The sequence below is a fragment of the Xyrauchen texanus genome, chromosome 30 (genome assembly GCF_025860055.1).
Source record: "Xyrauchen texanus isolate HMW12.3.18 chromosome 30, RBS_HiC_50CHRs, whole genome shotgun sequence".
In the NCBI taxonomy this organism is placed as follows: domain Eukaryota; kingdom Metazoa; phylum Chordata; class Actinopteri; order Cypriniformes; family Catostomidae; genus Xyrauchen; species Xyrauchen texanus.
Window position 1 is genome coordinate 30,761,209 of NC_068305.1, and position 20,153 is coordinate 30,781,361.

The 20,153-nt window shown below is 37.2% G+C and overlaps 1 protein-coding gene across 1 annotated transcript in view; it reads left to right on the forward strand.

Moving 5' to 3' along the window:
- Window positions 1–20,153, forward strand: part of cdc42bpab (CDC42 binding protein kinase alpha (DMPK-like) b) — a 114,523-nt gene that overhangs the window by 45,094 nt on the left and 49,276 nt on the right. The window contains exons 3-10 of the mRNA XM_052098405.1: window positions 2,106–2,189; window positions 2,465–2,560; window positions 3,741–3,889; window positions 11,365–11,458; window positions 11,552–11,752; window positions 13,668–13,916; window positions 14,420–14,499; window positions 14,849–15,009. Of these exons, the coding sequence (XP_051954365.1) occupies window positions 2,106–2,189; window positions 2,465–2,560; window positions 3,741–3,889; window positions 11,365–11,458; window positions 11,552–11,752; window positions 13,668–13,916; window positions 14,420–14,499; window positions 14,849–15,009 (1,114 nt within the window). The remainder of the gene's footprint in view (window positions 1–2,105; window positions 2,190–2,464; window positions 2,561–3,740; window positions 3,890–11,364; window positions 11,459–11,551; window positions 11,753–13,667; window positions 13,917–14,419; window positions 14,500–14,848; window positions 15,010–20,153) is intronic.

Consider the following 20,153-nt stretch of genomic DNA (forward strand, 5'->3'; position numbering starts at 1 on the left):
ACTTTCTCTTTAAGGCAGATACTTGATGTAATCATTAGGTTCTTACTACTGATCAGTTGGCATTCACAGGCTTTCCATTTGAATTATATTCCATGTAGTCTTGCACAGCCAGAATTTTAAAGAACAGCACACATTTTTGTCTATTGTGCAAGTTATTTTGTCCAAGTACCACCCACTTAGACAGGAAGATACCATTTGTCTAACATTTAAAGCAAGCAACCACAGACTTAATTTTTTAATTTGCAAGTTTTTGCACACACTATTTGTAAGTTAAGTTTAATGGAATAAAATTAAGTAAAATCTACTTAACATCATGACATCATTTGAAATATGTATATAGAATATGTTGCCTATAGAGTTGATAAGAAGTACACACTTTTACACATTCTCACGTCTGGCAAAGAAATGGCTTTTGTCAAATCAAATTTGCACCCATATGTGACCGATGTTGTGCATGTAATGACTTAAGTTTTTTATTATTATTTATTTGGTCAATGTAAATTTCATTATTCATGTATGTATGATGTATTATGTATTTTAATATAACATCAGCCTGCCCAGGGACTACGGGTGGAAATTAGCTCTTGAGCTAAAACCTGGTACTATGCATCTTTCCCCTTGAGGTTAATGTTTATTGTACGCTGTCCCTGTTTCTCTAAATAATAAATAAAAAAAAAAATGAAGTGAGAGTAAATTTAATAAACATTTCACCAACTTTTACTTAGAAATTAATAAACAAGCTCAGTAAAATTTTACTAAAACATTCCACATTGTGAACTTTCATTATTAACATATGAAAGTGCTTTCCTCAGCGCAAAACACATGGTACAATTAAAATGTTTAGTTTCAATGGATGTTTACATTTTTTGTAATCATGAATGCATTTTGAGTAGAAAATTAACTTAAGACTTCACAAGACAAGAAGTTTCCAAACGTAACAGCAAAATAAAAAATAAAAATGGTGTAAATAAACTTGCAAACAGTGAAACCATGCAAACTCATCAATTATTCAATCGGTGCATGCTTGAAACAACAGATTTGAAAAGTTAAAGCTGAAGTATGTAATTTCTGCGACATTAGCACCACCCAAGGGAATTGCAAAAAATAAACAATGTTTTCAAAACTGCTTTCTGAATACTCCCCTCAGCTGCCATTGGTCAGACAAAGAGAAAGTCCCGTCCCCAACACCATTAGTTGAGTAATATTGGTGGGTTTGGTCTAAAAGGGCAAACAGGAATTTTTATAGCACTGCAGGGACACAATGTTTGCATACTTATAGTTGTCTCTGCATAGTAAGCTGGGAAAGAAGAAAGGATTGTAACACCTGATCAAGTTACATATTTCAGCTTTAAGTAAAATGTTATTTACCAATACATTTTACTTAAATGAGTGAATAAATATGACAAGGGTTTTTATTTTAGGATTGATAAGATTGTACACATGTGAATTGGAAACAAATTCAATGTAAAGTACTTTATCTTTTGTACTATATTTACTTCACCAAAAATCTTTTTTCCAGTGTACCAAAGTAGAGAATGGTACTGCATAAATGCATTTCTTCAAAGTCGAAATTTTAATTTCTTCTAAATAGGATTTATTATGCTTTTTATCTGTATATGTTCTGGTGTTCAACAAGGTTTCTGCAGGTTAGAGATTAGGAGATTAGTTGTTTTGGCATTAATATGTTGTGCTTTTCTTCTATGAATGCTAATTCCAGCAAGTTTAGAATGAAAGCTAAATAAAACTTGTACACACTAATCCATTTAGCTTGAAAACACTGATTTTGCTTCGTTTATTCTCATTAACTCTAGAACAACGAGTGTTTTGAACAACTTTTGAAAACATTTTCTATTACTGCATACTTTGGAAAATTATGACATTAGGAAAATGAAAAAGGAGGTTTCAAACTTAAACAGATTAGAGTTGATGTGGCCTTAATGTGACAAAAAAGGAACATTTGAAAATCTGTTAGTTTAAAAAAAAAAAAAAAATCTCCCCTTGGACATAAAAGTGCCTGAAGTTAGATACACTCATAAATGCTAATATGACCAGTGTCTCCAGGTAAAATGACATGATCAGAACTGATGTCCTTGTCTTCCTCACAGGTTGCGGTAGTAAAGGTGAAAAATACAGACAAAGTATTTGCCATGAAGATCCTCAACAAATGGGAAATGCTGAAAAGGGCTGAGGTGGGTTTCAGCTGTGAATAAGAGCAATGGATTAGCTGATGCAGGTGTTTCTACTATTCTCCTGATGTGTCATTCCTTAGCCTTCCTGTAGAGTGTTGATCTTTACCCATGACATGAGAAACCAGTTAAAACAAACAGTCCTTGCTTTATATGATTCAAAAACCATTCCTCTCAATAAACCTCTTGGTTGTGGGTCAGTCTATGTAAGCGGGGCTCATTTTTGATTGCTTACAGTTAAATGTGGTTTTCTATGACGTTTTGTCCTGTTTCTTCAGACGGCATGTTTTCGGGAGGAACGGGACGTGCTGGTGAACGGGGACAGCCAGTGGATCACAACGTTACATTATGCTTTCCAGGACGAGAACAACTTGGTGCGTGAGACAGTGCATCTTAATTTATCACTGCAACACAAACCATAGTTTGAATTTGAAGTGAAAGAAATGATGTATTCCTTCGGTTGTGAGCTTGTTTGAATAGGTTGCAATTAAAAGACTGTCCTGCAAAATAAAAAGACTACACATCTTTCTGTTGCTTCTTTGCTGGCTGCACTCAAAAACAAATACACAGTGCAACTAGTATGATCTGGAAACTTTCTGAAATTTACGATTGAAATCGTCCCAATGAATCTTTCACTGAATCTGTCAAAGCAGTTATTGAACTAACATGAATTATCAAGCAAGTCATTACTTTCAGTCACGTCCAACTCGAAATGAAGCTAAAACTGTTTGGTTTTTAAATCAGTATCATTACTGCATTTTTGTTCATATGACAATGTGGAGTTAAAGATTATAGGAGTTTTTTATTAGTATTATTTTGTTTTAATTGTACAGAAGTTATTTCTGGTCCACTAATCTGGTTGGACAAGTAACATTCATTTATTCGCAGCATTCAAAAGGCTGTCAGTCTGTGCATTGCTTGGCAACATGTGCAACTTTTGGTCCTGCTTTGCGTTTGTTTGGAACTATTTTAATTGGCACAATGTCATATGTAATTCTGTAGGACTTTCATGGCATTAAATTAAGGGATTTTTTTGGGTACTGGTATGGAGCTGGATTGGCTCATGACTTCATGTGATAGATGCTCTAAAGGCACAATGAGTAAAAAAGAATTTGAAGCCTCCAGTTTTGTTATAATTTGTCAGTGATAAGATGTAAAGGGGGAGATAATGGGATGATCATAAGTCACTGGTTATGGCGAGTTTCAAGGGACTGCAGAATATATATTTAACTGGGCTCTTTTGTATGTACTGTAAGGTGATGAGTGACGAGGGACTCTTTTATAAACTATTATTGTGAGCTCATGAGTGGGAGATTGAGAGAATAAAACTGGAGTGATAAAGAGGTTTAGAGATGAAAGAATGTCAAGGGTAATTAATATAGCATAGAGTTAATCCAAGGGAAAAAAGAGTGACTAAAGAATTTTAAAGATGTAGACTGCCTGTGATTACCTAGAGATTGATGTCTTTGTTTTCCATCCCCTCCAGAATGTACTTTGTTTTTTTGTTTTCCACTATTTCTGTCTAATTCCCTTCCTGTTTCTCTCTCTGAGCAGTACCTGGTGATGGACTACTATGTAGGGGGAGATCTGTTGACGCTTCTCAGTAAGTTTGAAGATCGTTTGCCTGAGGACATGGCCAAGTTCTATCTGGCAGAGATGGTGTTGGCTATTGACTCTGTGCATCAGCTACATTATGTTCACAGGTAAGCACTTGTCTCTCTCTACGTGACACCCAATTTGATACTCTTGATGTTACCTTTTGCTTTCTTATATCTTTTAAACTAGGTGGTTAGGAACTAGAGGGGCAATTAAAGGAACAATCCAGGTTAAATACAAGTTCTATCGTCATCTTATCGGATGTTATCGATTACCAAAGGAAATTGTTTTCAATCATCAAAATCAACCAAAACAATGTTTGTACAGTCAGAACGTTTACATGTGCAGTTATTATCAAGGCACCACCAGCAATGTATTGAAAAATCTATTGGGAATTTGCCACACCCAGTGTGGCAAAAAGTGGAACAGTTGTTTAAGTCTGACTAAAATCGAACTTTAAAAGTATAAAACTTAATGAAAACATACAGAGTAATACATAATAATGGAAGTCTATGGGCAAGGCATTGCACTATGGGGCAATGCATTGCACTGTTTTAAAGTTTTAACCACTTAAAGAAACTTAAAAATGAATAAATGTAAAAAGAAAATTGTAAAACTTTACAGCTCAAACATCACACTTTTTCTGGATGAATTAATATGAGTGCTTTAACAAAAATACAAAATGCTTTCTGTTTTTAAAAACCCTACAGAATACCTTGCCCCATAGACTTCCATTGTAAGTGCATTACTGTAAACAAAACATTTTGTTTATTTTTACAAACTGAAATTATTGCCTGTGGTAATCGACAGTATATATTTGCATGTATTGAACCAGGAACATTACTTTAATAAATGCCATTTTATTACATTGAATGTCATATTTGTAGTTACATAGAAGAGATTCTTTAGGACAGTTTCGCAGCTTATTATTAAGCATAAATCTATCAACAAAGCATGCACTGAAGGCAGAGAAGCAGAAAAGACTATTTTTTTTTTTTAGTTATGGTTGAATTGAAACCCATCTTCAGTTATCACACAAAAAGTGGCCTCTCCATATTTGCATAATGATAGACAGCAGTTGCATAGAGCCCAAGCTGTGATGAGTGTCTTTGTACTGGGACTTTGGGTGTGCTTCAATAGACCAAGCACATTTGGGTAGATATACACTACCGTTCAAAAGTTTGGGGTCACTTGCCTGAAAAGTTTCTCATGATCTTAAAAAGCTTTTGATCTGAAGGCGTATGCTTAAATGTTTGAAATTAGTTTTGTAGACAAAAATATAATTGTGCCAACATATTAATTTATGTAATTACAAAACAAAAGTTTTATTTAAAAATACGTTTTGGAAATGGATGACTTGGACTGAATAATTAAGAAAAGCAGCCACTAAGTGCCCAGCATATAGATGTTAACTCCTTCAGTCCTGTTTAAAATGCATCCCTGGGTGATTCTTCAAGAAGTTGGTTGAGAAAATGGCAAGAGCGCATTTCAGCAAAATCTAGGCCAAGGGTGGCCACTTTGAAGATGCTAAAATATAACATAGTTTTGATTATTTATTTTTTTAGTCACAGCATAATTCACATTCTATTATTCCATAGTTGTGATGACTTTACTATTATTTTAAAATGTGAAAAAATAAAAATAATGACTTTCTTTTGAAAAACTTTTTTTGAATGGTAGTGTAGTATAAAGACACTTTCTCTAATATACTCTTTCTCATTCTCCTCACTAACTTGAATGCAGCTGTTTTATTCTTGGTCTGCCAATTGCAGACTGCGTTTGGGGCAGCCAGAGGGACAGGCAGAGGGAAGTTCAAGGCAGTAATCATGGGGTTAGAGGTGTGGTCAACTCTCCTCTCGTGAGACTTTGGCACGCCTGGTTTGTGGAGGGTGGGGACAGCATGGATTGGTCTCTAGGGATTGGGTTGTTGTGGGTGTGTTTTTGTATGAGCAAGCCATATTGAAGGGTGTGCATATGGGAATAAGTGTATCTGTGTATGCTTGAGGCTGGGTTTACTGTGTGAAAATAGTTAATAGACACCACAGTGTGCAAGAATGCAAAGTCATGGGTTGATATTTAATAGTCAAATCAAGTCAAGTGTTTTTGATTGTCGTTTCAACCATATACAGTTAGTACAGTACACAGCGAAACAAGACAACGTTCCTCCAGGACCATGGTGCTATATAAAAACAACATAGGACAAACACAGAACCACATGAGACTACACAACTAAATAAAATACCTATATAACGCACCATCTCAGAAAACTGAGGAATTGTTTACCCCATAATGAAATTGTCACATCGTTTACTCACCCTTATGTCGTTCAAAATCTGTATGGTTTTTCTATTGTCTGTGGAACACAAAAGGGACATTTTGAAGAATACCTCTTTCGCCTACATACATACAATGGCATTTGATAGTGACTCACTTTAAAGCTTAAAAAAGGACCCAAAGGTACATAAAAATTAGATCATGCAACACCATTCATATTCCAAGTCTTCTAAAGATATACAATAGGCTTAAAGGAATAATTCACCCAAAATGTTTGTGGTCATGTTGTTCCAAGCCCTTATGACTTTTTTTACTTGCGTTTCAGTTATGCTAAATTTTCACGCTGCTCTTTTCCATACAGTAACAATGAATGGCGACCCTTGTTATCAATCTCAAAAAATGACAAAAACAAACAAAGATTGTCTTTTGAAGCCATATAATAGTTTTATGTGTGGAACATATTGAAATTTCACTCATTATTCACTGAAAATCTTCCCATCCACCGTAGTTCTCACTTACATTCACGTTCACATAATACAACACTTCGGACAGGTTTGACGTCAGTTTAATCAAATGCAATATGTACTTGCATGTATGGTCATCGACATCAAACCTGGCATGACACATCTTCCGTGGAAAGAAAGTAATAGGGTTTTGTAACTATATGAAGGTGGGTAAACGATGACAGAATTTTCAGATTAGTGAAAACTAATTCTTTAAATGGAATAAACTATGTATGCACTTTTTGTTTAGTATTGTTTTGTGTGTTGTGGTAGTTTTGTTTTGTGCTGGATAGTGCAGGTATGCAACCCCTACTGGTCTGTTCCAAAACGTATTGAGCTGCCTCGCTGTCTCCTGCTTATGCAGCGTCATAGGAGAGCAATTTGGAATGCTCTGCATAGGCGGCAGCTTCGTGCATCACTCAAAAGGCACTCCTCACACACCGTGCATGGGAGACTAAATGCAACTGATTTCAATACAGGTGATGTGAGAGAAGCAAAGTGATCCTATAATGAGCATACAAATTCACAGCATACACACATTTTGGGTAAAAACTCAGTTTTGTATCATATTAAACTGTAATTTATTGATACTTTTTATTATTGAATGGATTATGAGTTATTATATGATTTATTTTTCCACAAAGCTCATCACAGTGCTTTCTGGCTTCCCTGCTCTACAGGGAAGGATACTGTACATATGATGATACCTTAGAATCTGGCCAAAATTAGATATCTACCTTTTGGAACAGCCTTTGCAATGGGAGTGCACCTACGATATCTCAAAATGCTGCCTCTGGAGGAAGCCTACTAGGTTTAGGAATAGACCCCTAGGTTTTCTTCCTAATGTGGATTAAACCATTTCAAACGAATTTTGTCTCAATATTAATTCATATTTACAATTTAAATACATCCTTCAAACATTGTTTCCCTTTGCCATGCAGATCACATTAGTTGGCTGCTCCCCTGAAATCTTCTTCCAGGAACAGCTTGGAGCGCTTGCTTTCACCCGGCCCTCATTAGACTAAGTGGGCAAGCTGCTGTGTTAAAGGGGAGGATATTTAGAGATTGTGCTTGTAAGTGGTGTTGAGTGCCTGGTTCCTCTCAGCTAGATATTTGCATAGGGTGCCCTCTCTGCTTATCGAGCCCTCTGTGAAGAGGACTGGCCCATGTCACAGTTGAAGAATCAGCCAGATACACTAGCATCTGTCTTTGTGTGTGTTTTTGTTGTGTGTGACCACTGCATTATGTGTATGTCTTTACTGGGTTATTGATCAGGGGCCATATGTTATTGATTAATGCCATGTGTGCGATGTGAGTTTCCTTGTCTCAGCTGATTCCTAAAGAGAAGCTGGAATTCCATTTGCCACCGAGATATGGCTCATTGCATCTCAAAAGTCGAGAGGGAATCTTTTGTTACCTGTAAAGATCCCCTATCAGAGAGAGAGAGAGAGAGAGAGAGAGAGAGATGCACATTTGTTGCCTGAGGATAAAGCCACATTCATTTGAAACTACACAGGTGATTGGATGACCTCACAAAGACCTTTGTTTGGCGACAGCAGCTGCAGTCTTAGTGCTCATAAAAAAAGCTTTTTATTCAACCAGAGGGCACTGACCTACAAGTTGAAGTTTCCATATACTTTTTAGAGGTCTTTGGATCAAGATCATGTAATGAATTGAGCTTAATATGATAAAGGATTGTTGATATGTTTCCAGTGTCCCCATTCAATGAGTCCCCCCCCCTCCTATGTTTAGTTGACCAGATCTCCCTGTGCTAGGCTTGAAGCAGGGCCAGATGGTGCTCACAGATGGTTATTTTGGTCTTAAAGTGGGATTACCTCCCTCTGCTCGCAGTCCATTGCTCCTTAAGACAGCAGCCGGGAACAGAGTCACCCAATTATCACCTACACTACAACCCCTGCTGACCAGACCAAGCCCCATAATGAAGCATTACAAAGTGAATGGCTTTTAGCCTAGCAGGAGGCATGCAGCCTGGTTAACCAAGTTTAACATAGATTTAAGGCATCAATTTTAACATACTTGACTGAATTAACAGTATGTTTCTCATAATCTTAAAAAAACGTTTGATCTAATTTTGATCTAATCTAAAATGTTTGAAGAAGAATAATTTGTGCCTACTTAATTTCTTTAAAAAAAATTTTTTTGTTTTTGTTTAATTGATGAGTTTGTCTAGATAGTGAAGATATGCACTCTATGGGTCTGTTCCAAAACATAGTGAACTGCCTTGCTGTCTCCTGCCTACATAGGAAGCTGTCTTCTATGGCAGCTTTTGTTTAATTAATGAGTTGGACAGGATTGTGAAGAAAAAACAGCTAACAAGTGCAGAGCATGCCGGGGATTTTCTTCAATACTGTTAAAAAAAAATTTCAGGTGGAGGATAACTTTATGAAGTTGAGAGAATGCACAGAGCTGTAATCTAGGCAAAGGGTTGCTTGACTTCAAATAATCTGAGATATAGGATAGTTTGGTCAATTTTGGTCACCACATAATTCCCATCTTTCCATTTGTACTACTTAAGAGTTTTGATGACTGGACTATTATTCTGAAATGTGGAAAATAGTGATAAAAAGGGTGTCTAAACTAGATGTGTCCAAACTTTGGACTGGTAGTGTAGTTTAAAATCAAGCTTGGTTACATTGGACTTTTAAAACAATATCAAAAAACACAACTGAAATAATTTTGAGAAGATTCAAACCTGAGTAGCTATCATTATCAACTGCTATACCCTGAATATTTCCACCTTCTCTGCTGTAAAATGAGTTAACATAAACCCTTGTTAGCCCAAGTCTAAATTGATGGGCTCCATAGAGCATGTTTGTTTGTTCAGTATTTGTTAGTGGCTCAGTGTTTTGCTAGCATCTTAATTGGGTTTGCAGGTGCTGCTCTGCTTTATTCTGTTTGCTCTGTGGCATCTAAAATGGCCCAATCAAGCCAAGGGGAAACGTTAAATACCACCATGACAGATTCAATATAAGAGAAGTATGTGCAGTGTACAGTATAGTTTTTTGGATTATGGATGTTTAAAGGTCCTCTAAAGGACCTGATTGGAACCGACAAACTGGGCTTGGGTCAGATTTTGATGGAAGTCTTTGAGTTTGCATTGAATTTTGGGTTTGCAAATAATGCAAAAATAAAAGTCCATTGTGAATTACATGGATTGGTCAGTTCTGCAGTCAAATGTATTCACAGTAGTTGACACTATACAAACTTTTGTGAAGTTGACACGTAACATGTTATACACTTATCTAAAATTATTTTAAACAGTAGTTTGCTAATTCTGTCTAGAGACTACTTGTAATGTTTGTCATTTATATGTCACACAACAGGACCATTTAAAATGAACTAGTGAAGGCAAAAAGGGGATCAAAAATGGTGAAACACTTAAAAGAAATGGTGGTCAGTTGCAGAACCTAATGCCATTTACCTTTTACATTCATATACATTTTAACCTAAAGTCTTCATGTTGGTGAGCAATTTTGTGTCCTGAAATTTTGACAATACCAGTAGTGTAAAACGGTTTACAGGGTCTCATTAAGGGTTGGGTTCCCATGCCCATGCAGAACTCTACAGGCGGTGTTTGCATTGTGCTTTTAGTTGTTGCACTGAGCAAACACTGACACAAATTGGGTAACACTTTGCATATACTAACATACAGTAGTTAATGCATTAGATTTACCTATAAGTGACAACTACTATCAACTAACAATATTTTATACAATATTATTAATCACGATTATTTATTTTATTACTATTATTTTAATGTGTTTATTTATAAATTGTACTAGGATTCATTGTTAGTAAATGTAAAGCTTAAAAAAACATTAGTATATGTAGAAGTGAACATTAACCACGATTAATAAATGCTGTAAAATTATTGTTACTGTTAACAACTGTGTATCAAATGTTTACTTAAGCAACCTTCTTGTTACCAAAAGTTTTTGTTTTCAGTTAAGATGAAAAAAGTCTAGTTGATGTATTAATGGTCAGATTACTTGTGACACCCAAAACAGGAGTGCTGTATATGATAAACATATTTGTGTTCCAATGTTTTGGTACGAATGCAGGTCAAGCCATTATGGCGAGAGTTCCACCACCCACTGAGTTCCTCGCATGCTCACAGATAGACCTCTCTGTGTTAGTCTTGATACTGGCTTCAGTTCAGCACTCTGCAGTCTGCACAACTGCCTGCCTCTCACCTTACACACATGCATAGTTGCATACATCTTTATATCTTGCACATTGCTGAAAATTAATAATAATATTAATAAAAATATCTTTACCTTCCACTTCTGTCTTCACTCAGAATATGGGAACTCTCCTAAAGCTAGTTCAGCTTACACACTCACATACACAGTGTGTGAGCTTGTAATGTCTTACTCGAGACGTTGGCTGTAAAATGCAACAAAGATCATATCAGTAGTGTTGAGTTTTAGGGTTTATGAGCTGTTGTGATTAATGACATGCTGACGGTAATTCCCCCAGCTATGTGAGTGGGATCGTCTGTGTGTGTCCATGAAAGCATTATTGTACTTTTTCCAGTTGCAGGACGGTTGCAATATTTATTGATATAGATGAACAGGAAGTGGTGTAAAACATCTTAAATAGTGTTTGGAAATTGGTATCACTACGGTACATGTCCCCCTGTCAAAAATAATACACAAAAACAAAAAACATGGCATTATTTTGGTTTCAAATCCATACACCATGGTAATACTGTCACTTTTTTTGTGGCTGCTTTTTTGCTGGTATTTTAGAACTAACATTTTTGTGCTTGTTTGCGTATTCAGGGATATTAAGCCTGACAATATCCTGATGGACATGAATGGTCACATCCGATTGGCTGACTTTGGCTCCTGCCTTAAACTCAAGGAAGATGGAACAGTGAGTTCATTGTCATTCCTCTATTTGTCAAACTCACTTTCTCAGTAAGTGCTATGTTATGACTTCCTGCCTTCTTGTGCCTGTTTCTCTCAGGTCCAGTCCTCTGTGGCAGTTGGTACTCCAGACTACATCTCTCCTGAGATCTTGCAGGCTATGGAGGACGGGAAGGGAAAGTACGGCCCGGAGTGTGACTGGTGGTCTCTAGGTGTGTGCATGTACGAAATGCTGTATGGAGAGACGCCCTTTTATGCTGAGTCTCTGGTGGAGACATATGGCAAGATCATGAACCATAAGGTGAGTTTGCATCGTATGCCATGTGATAGATTTTGTGGCAAAAATAATTTGATAGTTGTTGACAGTGTTTGAAAGGAAATCTATAAAAAAAAAGAAGCATTATTCATATTATATGATTTAAATAATTCCATTTGTTTACTTTTGTGATGTAGAAATTACACATTCCTGCTTTAATTGTAGGACTGGGTAAAAATATAGATTTTCCAAAGCACGTGATCTTCATCTGAATAATGTCTATATCAGTTCTTTAATCCCAAGATCGATCTTTGACTGTTCTCTAGAATGCACTCGCAAATGAGACCAAATATTGCACTATGTGACAAACAATGTCTGTGATTGTGGCTAGTAAAGTTCAGATTTCACCAGTGATTGAGTAGTACAGTGGTGAAAAATGTCAACATCCTACTGCTTGTTGACAGTTAAAGATTGATTTGACTTGTTCTGTGTAATTTGTGTCCAAAGACGAGAGCCACAATCCAATAAATATTTAATTCTAATCACAAATAGCACAGATGAGGTAAAGTGATTTGAGTCCTCTCTCATTAATATACACTCATTTACAGATGCTCTTTACAGAACTGCCAGTTTTCTTAAAGAGACAGTACCAATTTTAAGCACGTGTTCTAAAAATCAGTGTAAATAATATAAATTATTCATCAAACTATAAAATAATTACAAAATATAACATGCGATATAATATCATATTTATCGATTTAATATATTGTGAGTGGTGGTGGCGTAGTGGGCTAAAGCACATAACTGTTAATCAGAAGGTCACTGGTTTGATCCCCACAGCCACCACCAATGTGTCCTTGAGCAAGGCACTTAACTCCAGGTTTCTCTGCGGGGATTGTCCCTGTAATAAGTGCACTGTAAGTCGCTTTGGATAAAAGCGTCTGCCAAATGTATAAATGTAAATATATATGACCATCGATGAAGTGTGACCAAAATTATGAAGAAAAAAATATATAATTAGTCAAATTAATATTTGTAATGTACCTAGTTAGAAAGTCCCCTGTATAATTAACAACGTTAGCTGTGAGAGAATTTCTGTCATATGTAAGCAAAATGGACATTATAACTGAAAAACAGTATACCCATGTGAATCAGTATTGAATCGAATCAGAATCGAGTCTAATCGAGAGCTTGTGAATTAGAATAAAATTTGGAAATCTGTGTCAAAACCCAGCCCGATTTAAATGTGGATGTTCCCATCTGATATCAGTTTCTGGTACAGTAGCTTAATATCTAGTTTATCTGTTTCTTCTTGTAGTTTAGCAAGAAAATAATTTGTTTGTGTCTCTTGCCTGGTAAAAAAAAAAAAAAAAAAACAGTCATCATGAGTGAATTTTAGAAATTTTGAATTTAAAATTCTTTTTGTCTTTCCTTCACTATTTTTTTCTGGATTAGTCATCTGAACCTAATGACGAGGTAAAAATTCACCTTTTTATCAAGGTTTATTGAGGACTGTCAGGGTTTCCACTGTCACTAAAAACTTTGACTTATCAGAGAAATTGAAGATTGTGAATTCCAAATCATACTTGGAAAAGTATTGGAAATGAATAAAATCTTTAAAAGTCATGGAAATGTATAATTAGTGTTTTAGTTCAAAAATCAGGTAGAAATGGCTATTTGTGAAAAAATCTCTATGAAAGAAATGAAAAAAGTCCATATACATTAATCACAAATGACTGGAAAAGTCATAGAAATTCTTTGGTATGAAGGTGTGGGAACCCTGTTTTGTGCATAACATACTATACTCATAACATTTACTATCTAGGACTTTGACAGGACCTATCTAGTAGAGCAAGTCTTAAACCCCTGTAAACTAGAGTACTGTAGTTAGGCAGAGGTGTTCATGAATGAGTGTCTTGCTCCACAATGCTCACAGATGTTCCAACTCTTTAATTGCCAGGAGCGATTTCAGTTCCCCCTTCAGATGACAGATGTCTCTGATGATGCTAAAGATCTGATTCGACGGCTCATCTGTAGCAGAGAACACAGGCTGGGCCAGAATGGCATTGATGACTTTAAACAGCACCCGTTTTTCACTGGCATTGACTGGGACAACATCCGCACCTGTGAGGCCCCTTACATCCCTGAAGTCAGCAGCCCCACTGACACCTCCAATTTTGATGTGGATGACGACTGCCTCAAAAACTGTGTATGTGTCTAATTTTATTCTCTTGTGGCCAATCAGAGATCGGGGCCCGCTGAACCCGTGTCACTGCAAGGGGTCGATGAATAGATTTAAAAAGCACATTGAAATTTGAAAGAATATAAAATATAACTACTAAAAATAAAAATATATAAAAACATTTAATATTATATTAATATTAAATATGCTTTCAAAATATATATTTTAATGTGGTTAATATTATTAACCATAACATCATTAGTTCAATTCAAATATAAATACAGGTAAATATAAAAATAAATGAATCAAAGTTTCATGAGATTTCCAATTCTATTATGGCACATCAACAGACAAGATTAAGCATATAATGTAATATTGTTTTTACTGTATGTAAATGCTAAATGAAGAACAATCATTTATATGAGTGATAATTTTTCCCACACAAGTGCTTTAGTCAGCTGTAAAGTTGACAGATGTATGCACACATTTCCTCCCTTTGAGACTTGTATTGTTTTTCTGAAATATTTTAGGAGACGTTGCCCCCACCTTCCCACACAGCATTTTCTGGGCACCACTTGCCATTTGTCGGCTTCACCTACACAAGCAAATGGTGAGTCAGAACATTATGTATTGATGTCATTGAACATCATGCCTTCCTATGTAAGATATGTAGGTTGCAAAGTACTTTGCCCATTGGATTTAATCTTTATCAGTGTTTGTGATGACCCCATGAGGAATTGAAGTCCCTTATTAAATTAACAGCCTATGTATGTCACAAAGATGAAAGTTTTTAATAGTTTTGGTGAACATGCCCAAAACTCTCGCTGTTTTAGGGTTAAATAAATGATCTAGTCCATACTTCTAAATCTTGGAATATATGGGAAATTACATGTCTCAGCCTTGGTATTATGCATCAAAAAATCTGTTCAATCTTCTGTGTGGTGTGTATGAATGTGTAGCACACTGTCGGACCGAGGTTGTCTACGGGAGTCTATTGGACCTGCACAGGTTGATGCTGATCTTCAACGCAGTCTGGAGGAGAGCCTGGCATCCGAGGCCTATGAGAGAAGGATCCGACGCCTAGAACAGGAGAAGACTGAACTTTCACGCAAACTACAAGGTGAGGACTAAAAATGCTTGCACAAAACACTAAATCAGCAGTTCTCAACTGTTTCTGCATCAGGACCAAGTTTTTTCATCAGAAAGAGGGACATTCTTTAAACTTGTGCGGGATCAAGACAACAAGCATTAAAATATAACTGAAGACATAGATCTGCACCAAACTCAAAAATAAATGAAAAAATGTTTCTGCCTGCAGACCACAAAATGTACAGAATATATCGACATCACAATTAAATATCTCTACAAGAAAATAATTAGTGAGGTAGTACTTACAAATAAGTTTGAAGGAAATATTATTTTATTTTATTCGTGATATAAATATTTATAGGTAACTTCCCAATTTTGCACCATCTCCATCCAGCCACACCCTGCATCAGACATGCTTGTGTAGTGTCTTGGGTGCATTGCATCATAAACATAAAATGTTTAGGTCACTGTGTCAAGTTAAATATAGTTGAATACTCAATCTTTAAACACATCTTGAGATCCCTTAGTTTGCATTTGCGCTCCTTCAAGTGTTTTGAACGCAAGTATGTAACATCTTTGTGTTGTTGCTGCTGAAGGTTGTTTTCTTCACTGTATAAACTGCGCGTTGCTCATGCAGCTAAAATTTCACTTACTGCCCTCTGGAGTAAACAGGTGGGACTACAAGCTTGCATTTCTCAGGACTCTTACTTATTATGGTGTGGGGGAAGTGCGATTATTTGTGTAAATGTTTTTAACGCGTTATTTTTTGTAAAATGAATCGCACTGAATTAACGCGTTAAATTGACAGCCCTAATATATATACATACACGTATTTAAAAAAAAGTCCCTTTTTCAGGACTTTTTCAGAATTTTAAAGATCATTTTGTTACATTTCCAAATAACTTTACAGATCTTTATTGTAAAGGGTTTTGTTAGGGGTATAACAGGTATGACCCGGACCAGATATGGAGAAAGAAGACCAGGAGTCGAGAAGTTCAATTAAAGAATCAAAAATTTACTGAAGTATAGTCTGCAGTGAAATTGGTAGAGCCAGCGGCAAAGTCTCACGAGGAGATCGAAAGCCAACTCGTACCTTACACAAAATCTTACGTCAATTATACCATTTGCAAGGACGTACATTCCATTATTTTACTCCTGATTGGCTAAAAGACCATAAAGTCACAACATATAGACAGCTATGCGGCCTATCAACATTAATCAGCGCACTTGTCGTCCGAGCCCGAGATTTACATCTGAAGTGACCTCGCAGATGGTCGCGGGGCGTCTTCGAGTCGGCCTGGTGTGCATCCCTGGGTTCAAAACCTGGGTAGAATGTCAAACGCACACACAAAACACTGACGAACGACAGTTCTTCTCTGGGCACAAGAGAGCCAGAGCACAACGTTATCAGGCCATTTAAACCAAAACAGAGAGATAAAATATTCACTCCTCGGGCAGAGGAGAGGGTAGAAATAACATACATTTCTTCCCTAAAGAAATAATAAGAGAAAATCACACTTCTACTATTCAGGTATTATTACATAGGACTTTAAACCATATAATTAGTCATGGAAAGGTAACAATCAAACACAGAATACATCTGGAACCTATGTTTAATGCATTCTCAGGGGCTGGAGAGCATCACAGATAAGCTTATCCCCAAAAGACCTTCAGCCTACGTGCAGGACAGAGAGAAAGACTCTGGAATGTTCCTAAAAGAGACTAGTTAGCATTCAACACACATATGATTCAAAGTATATTTCAGTTATGCATAAGAAAATAGAATTGATTGTGATCATGCATATAGTTAATTCATCACTTTATTAAAGAAGTTAAGCAACAAAATACAGATAGATATTGATATAAAAGGATATATATATATATATATATATATATATATATATATATATATATATATATATATATATATATATGTATATGTATATGTGTATTGATATATCTGAAGAGACAAGGGATTTTGACCCTCACCCTTCAGTCCCCCGTTTTAGACCAATATGGGGTCCAATACCGCCACGTCTGGTCTACCAAGTGAGGTCGCTACGGAAGGTGGAGTGGTAACGCATGCTTCCCTGATGGGTCACACTTGTCTCTTCGCCTCATTGCGGACATGCTGGATACTAAAAATTCCCAGTCCCCACACGAAGGCTCTCCCACCTTCCACTCACAACAGGGCATGGATGTTATCCTTCTTAAGTTTCTCTTTCAAGCGTGTCGTCAGTTTTCTCAGTCGGTTCTCCTCCTCGGAAGGGTTCAAGTTAATGCAAGCAGACCTGCATACATAAGAAAAACAGAAACGAACACACATCCACACACAGACAGAGGACACCCACTCCCAAAAGAGCTCCAAAAGCATATAACACATATTTAACAGCTCCCATGACCAAATCCTCTGACGCAGCCACAAACTCCTCCCAAGCTTCCTCCACATATTCCTCCACTGTTTCCGTCATGTCCGTAAATATTGCTTCGAAAAAGCCAAAACCAATGCTACTGCTATAGCAGACGGAGGTTCCGAATCAGTATACCATGGAGTGCCCTTAGATTTAAGCCATACAGAATTCAAATACTCATAACCTGCAAATGGATCATTAGTTTTTATCTGTTCCAGAAATGCAGTGATAAATTTCTGCCGAGCTGTTTGCGCCTTCAACCGAGGAAAATATTCAGTCTTCTGCTTCAACTCTGCAACAAAAAGAGACAGCTCTGCTTCGTTAGCTTTCTTACTCTTATCAACTGGACGCCATGCAGGACCCATGGGGTGTGTCAACCTGTGTTTAGCACAGTCCTCTGATGGAGTCTTAGACTCTAGATCTGTGATTTCCTGTACTGAAGGAATTGGACTCAGAAATTGTCTAAATTGTTTTGCCCTGTCAAACCACTCATCTCCAATAGCTACATCGGACAACTGAGGCCACATCCTCACCTGAAATGATTTATAATTGTCCCACAACAGCTCCTCATACTTTAAAGGTACCAGACTAGTCTTTGCTCGAGTGTACATCATTTCAATATTCAGTTTAAACACTTGGAAGTGCATCCATGCTGTCACATTATAAGCCATCGATGTAGGATTATAACATTTATCTTCAAGGTAATCATGCAAGTGATCCATGTTGAAAACAGTTCTGTTAGCAAAGTTCCTAGCAAACTCATACTGGTGCAACACATCAGAAAAACTAGCCCAAGTGTAACCTGACTTAACAAAAGAAGCATTACACACCTCCCAGGGTATCTCCATCATCTTCACACCGGTGAGCTTCTCAGAAATTTCTCTACATTTATCAACATCTCCAGGAGGAAACATCTTAACAAACCATTGTTGAATTTCTTTACCTAAACAACGCTCAACATGTGCTGTCTCCTTTCAAGGGTCCTCGAATATAGTGTACCTGGGCCAAGAGAGGGACAAAGCAATAATAACAGGCAAACCATTTTTACTGCCATTCAGATCGAACTTGTCCCTGTCAGTTTTATCTATCCGTCCTAACCTATCACAGACTTCACCGTAAGCCCTATTAGTGTCCCATCGGATCATGTGGCATTTAGTTGGGACTAACACTCCCCATCTCATCAAATCCTTATCATTTATTTCTGTTTGATACTCATCAGACCCCGGTTCTTCTCTAATCACAATATTGCTGTATATATAGCTTTGGGCTACATCTTTAACGACTTTGTTGTAACCAAGTTCATTCTTAGCTTTGGGAAGATAGTATGACATGATGTGGCGAGGATCAGGAGCACTTGGGTATAACGGAAGTTTCACTGCTTTTCCACCTAAAATCATGTGGGAGTCATTCACATCTGCTACCTGACGCCTCCTTCGTTCTGCTCTACTCTCACCTTTTCTAGATTTTAACAAATATCGATTAACCATATCCATTCGTATAGAGCATGCACTCATGTTTTCACGAGCTGTGTGGTCAGGGATCCAGCTCATTGAACTGAAATCTCCTTCAAACAGGTCAACGCCTCCACTCCTCATCCACCAACCTTTTTGCATAATGAGGGTAGTATCGGGATAATTTGGGGAGTGACCAAGCCAATAGGTCACTGTCTCATTTCCGTCCAGACGATAACAACGATCATTTACCTTTTGGTACATGGTCGGAATTAAATTTAGACCCTCAGTTGAATTTAGACATGGGTATTGTACCCATGATGGACGGTTATCGATCTCACAATCCCAATGAGTTGAAAACGCATGGAATCTCCCTGTCCAAATTTAAATTTGAATCCACATCAAAAATGATAAAGCGATCAGAATTAAAAATACCAACGAGAGCGGAAGTACCAATCGGATGAAAGCTCGTTTCACTTTCAGTCGTCTCTCACTACGCACTTCTTCTTGAAGAATTAGCAGCTTCAGTATGTCGTCGGATTCAGCCATCTGTAATGATAAAACATTTGTTCTAGAATTCTAGAATTTTAACATACACGACAGACATTTAATGATCCCGAGGTAGTAAGTTGTTACACTTTTCAAGTGGTTTCACCTGTGACCAATGTCTCCATACGGTACCCAAAACCCCCCTGTCCAGTAGAACAGAGGTGTTAGTGGTCAATACCACCTGATAAGGCCCATCAAATTTCGGACCTAAGGGGGTATTGTTATCTCCCGCTGTAACATTACATTGTCACCTATTTCAGGCAAAGCAGGCATGTCTTTTTGCTCAACATTATCTCGATCTGCTTGTCGTGTGCTAACACTAACCCGTGTGTCTCACAGACTGTCATCCAAAGCTTTCAGATAATTTTGTAAAGCGTCTTTCAAAGGCCGGGATGGTCCCTCATGCTGCAAGGGGGCATCCCAGGGCAGCCGCATGTAGCGACCTGTCATTACCTCAAAAGGGCTGAGCTGTGTAGTCTTGTTAGGGCTGGCTCTCATGCTTAACAAAATCGCTGGGACAGCCGCATGCCACCCTTTCCCCCACTCCAACAATCTCTTTCTCAATGAAGTTTTAAGCGTATAATTAGTGCGTTCAATAGATCCGCTAGATTGGGGCCTAAATGGAATGTGAAAGTGTTGCCTCACCCCCATCAATTTCATGACATTTTTCATCACCTTCCCAGTAAAATGTGTACCCTGATCTGAATCAATTTGTAAGGGCAAACCCCATCTTGGGAAAACTTCATTCAACATAATCTTGGCGG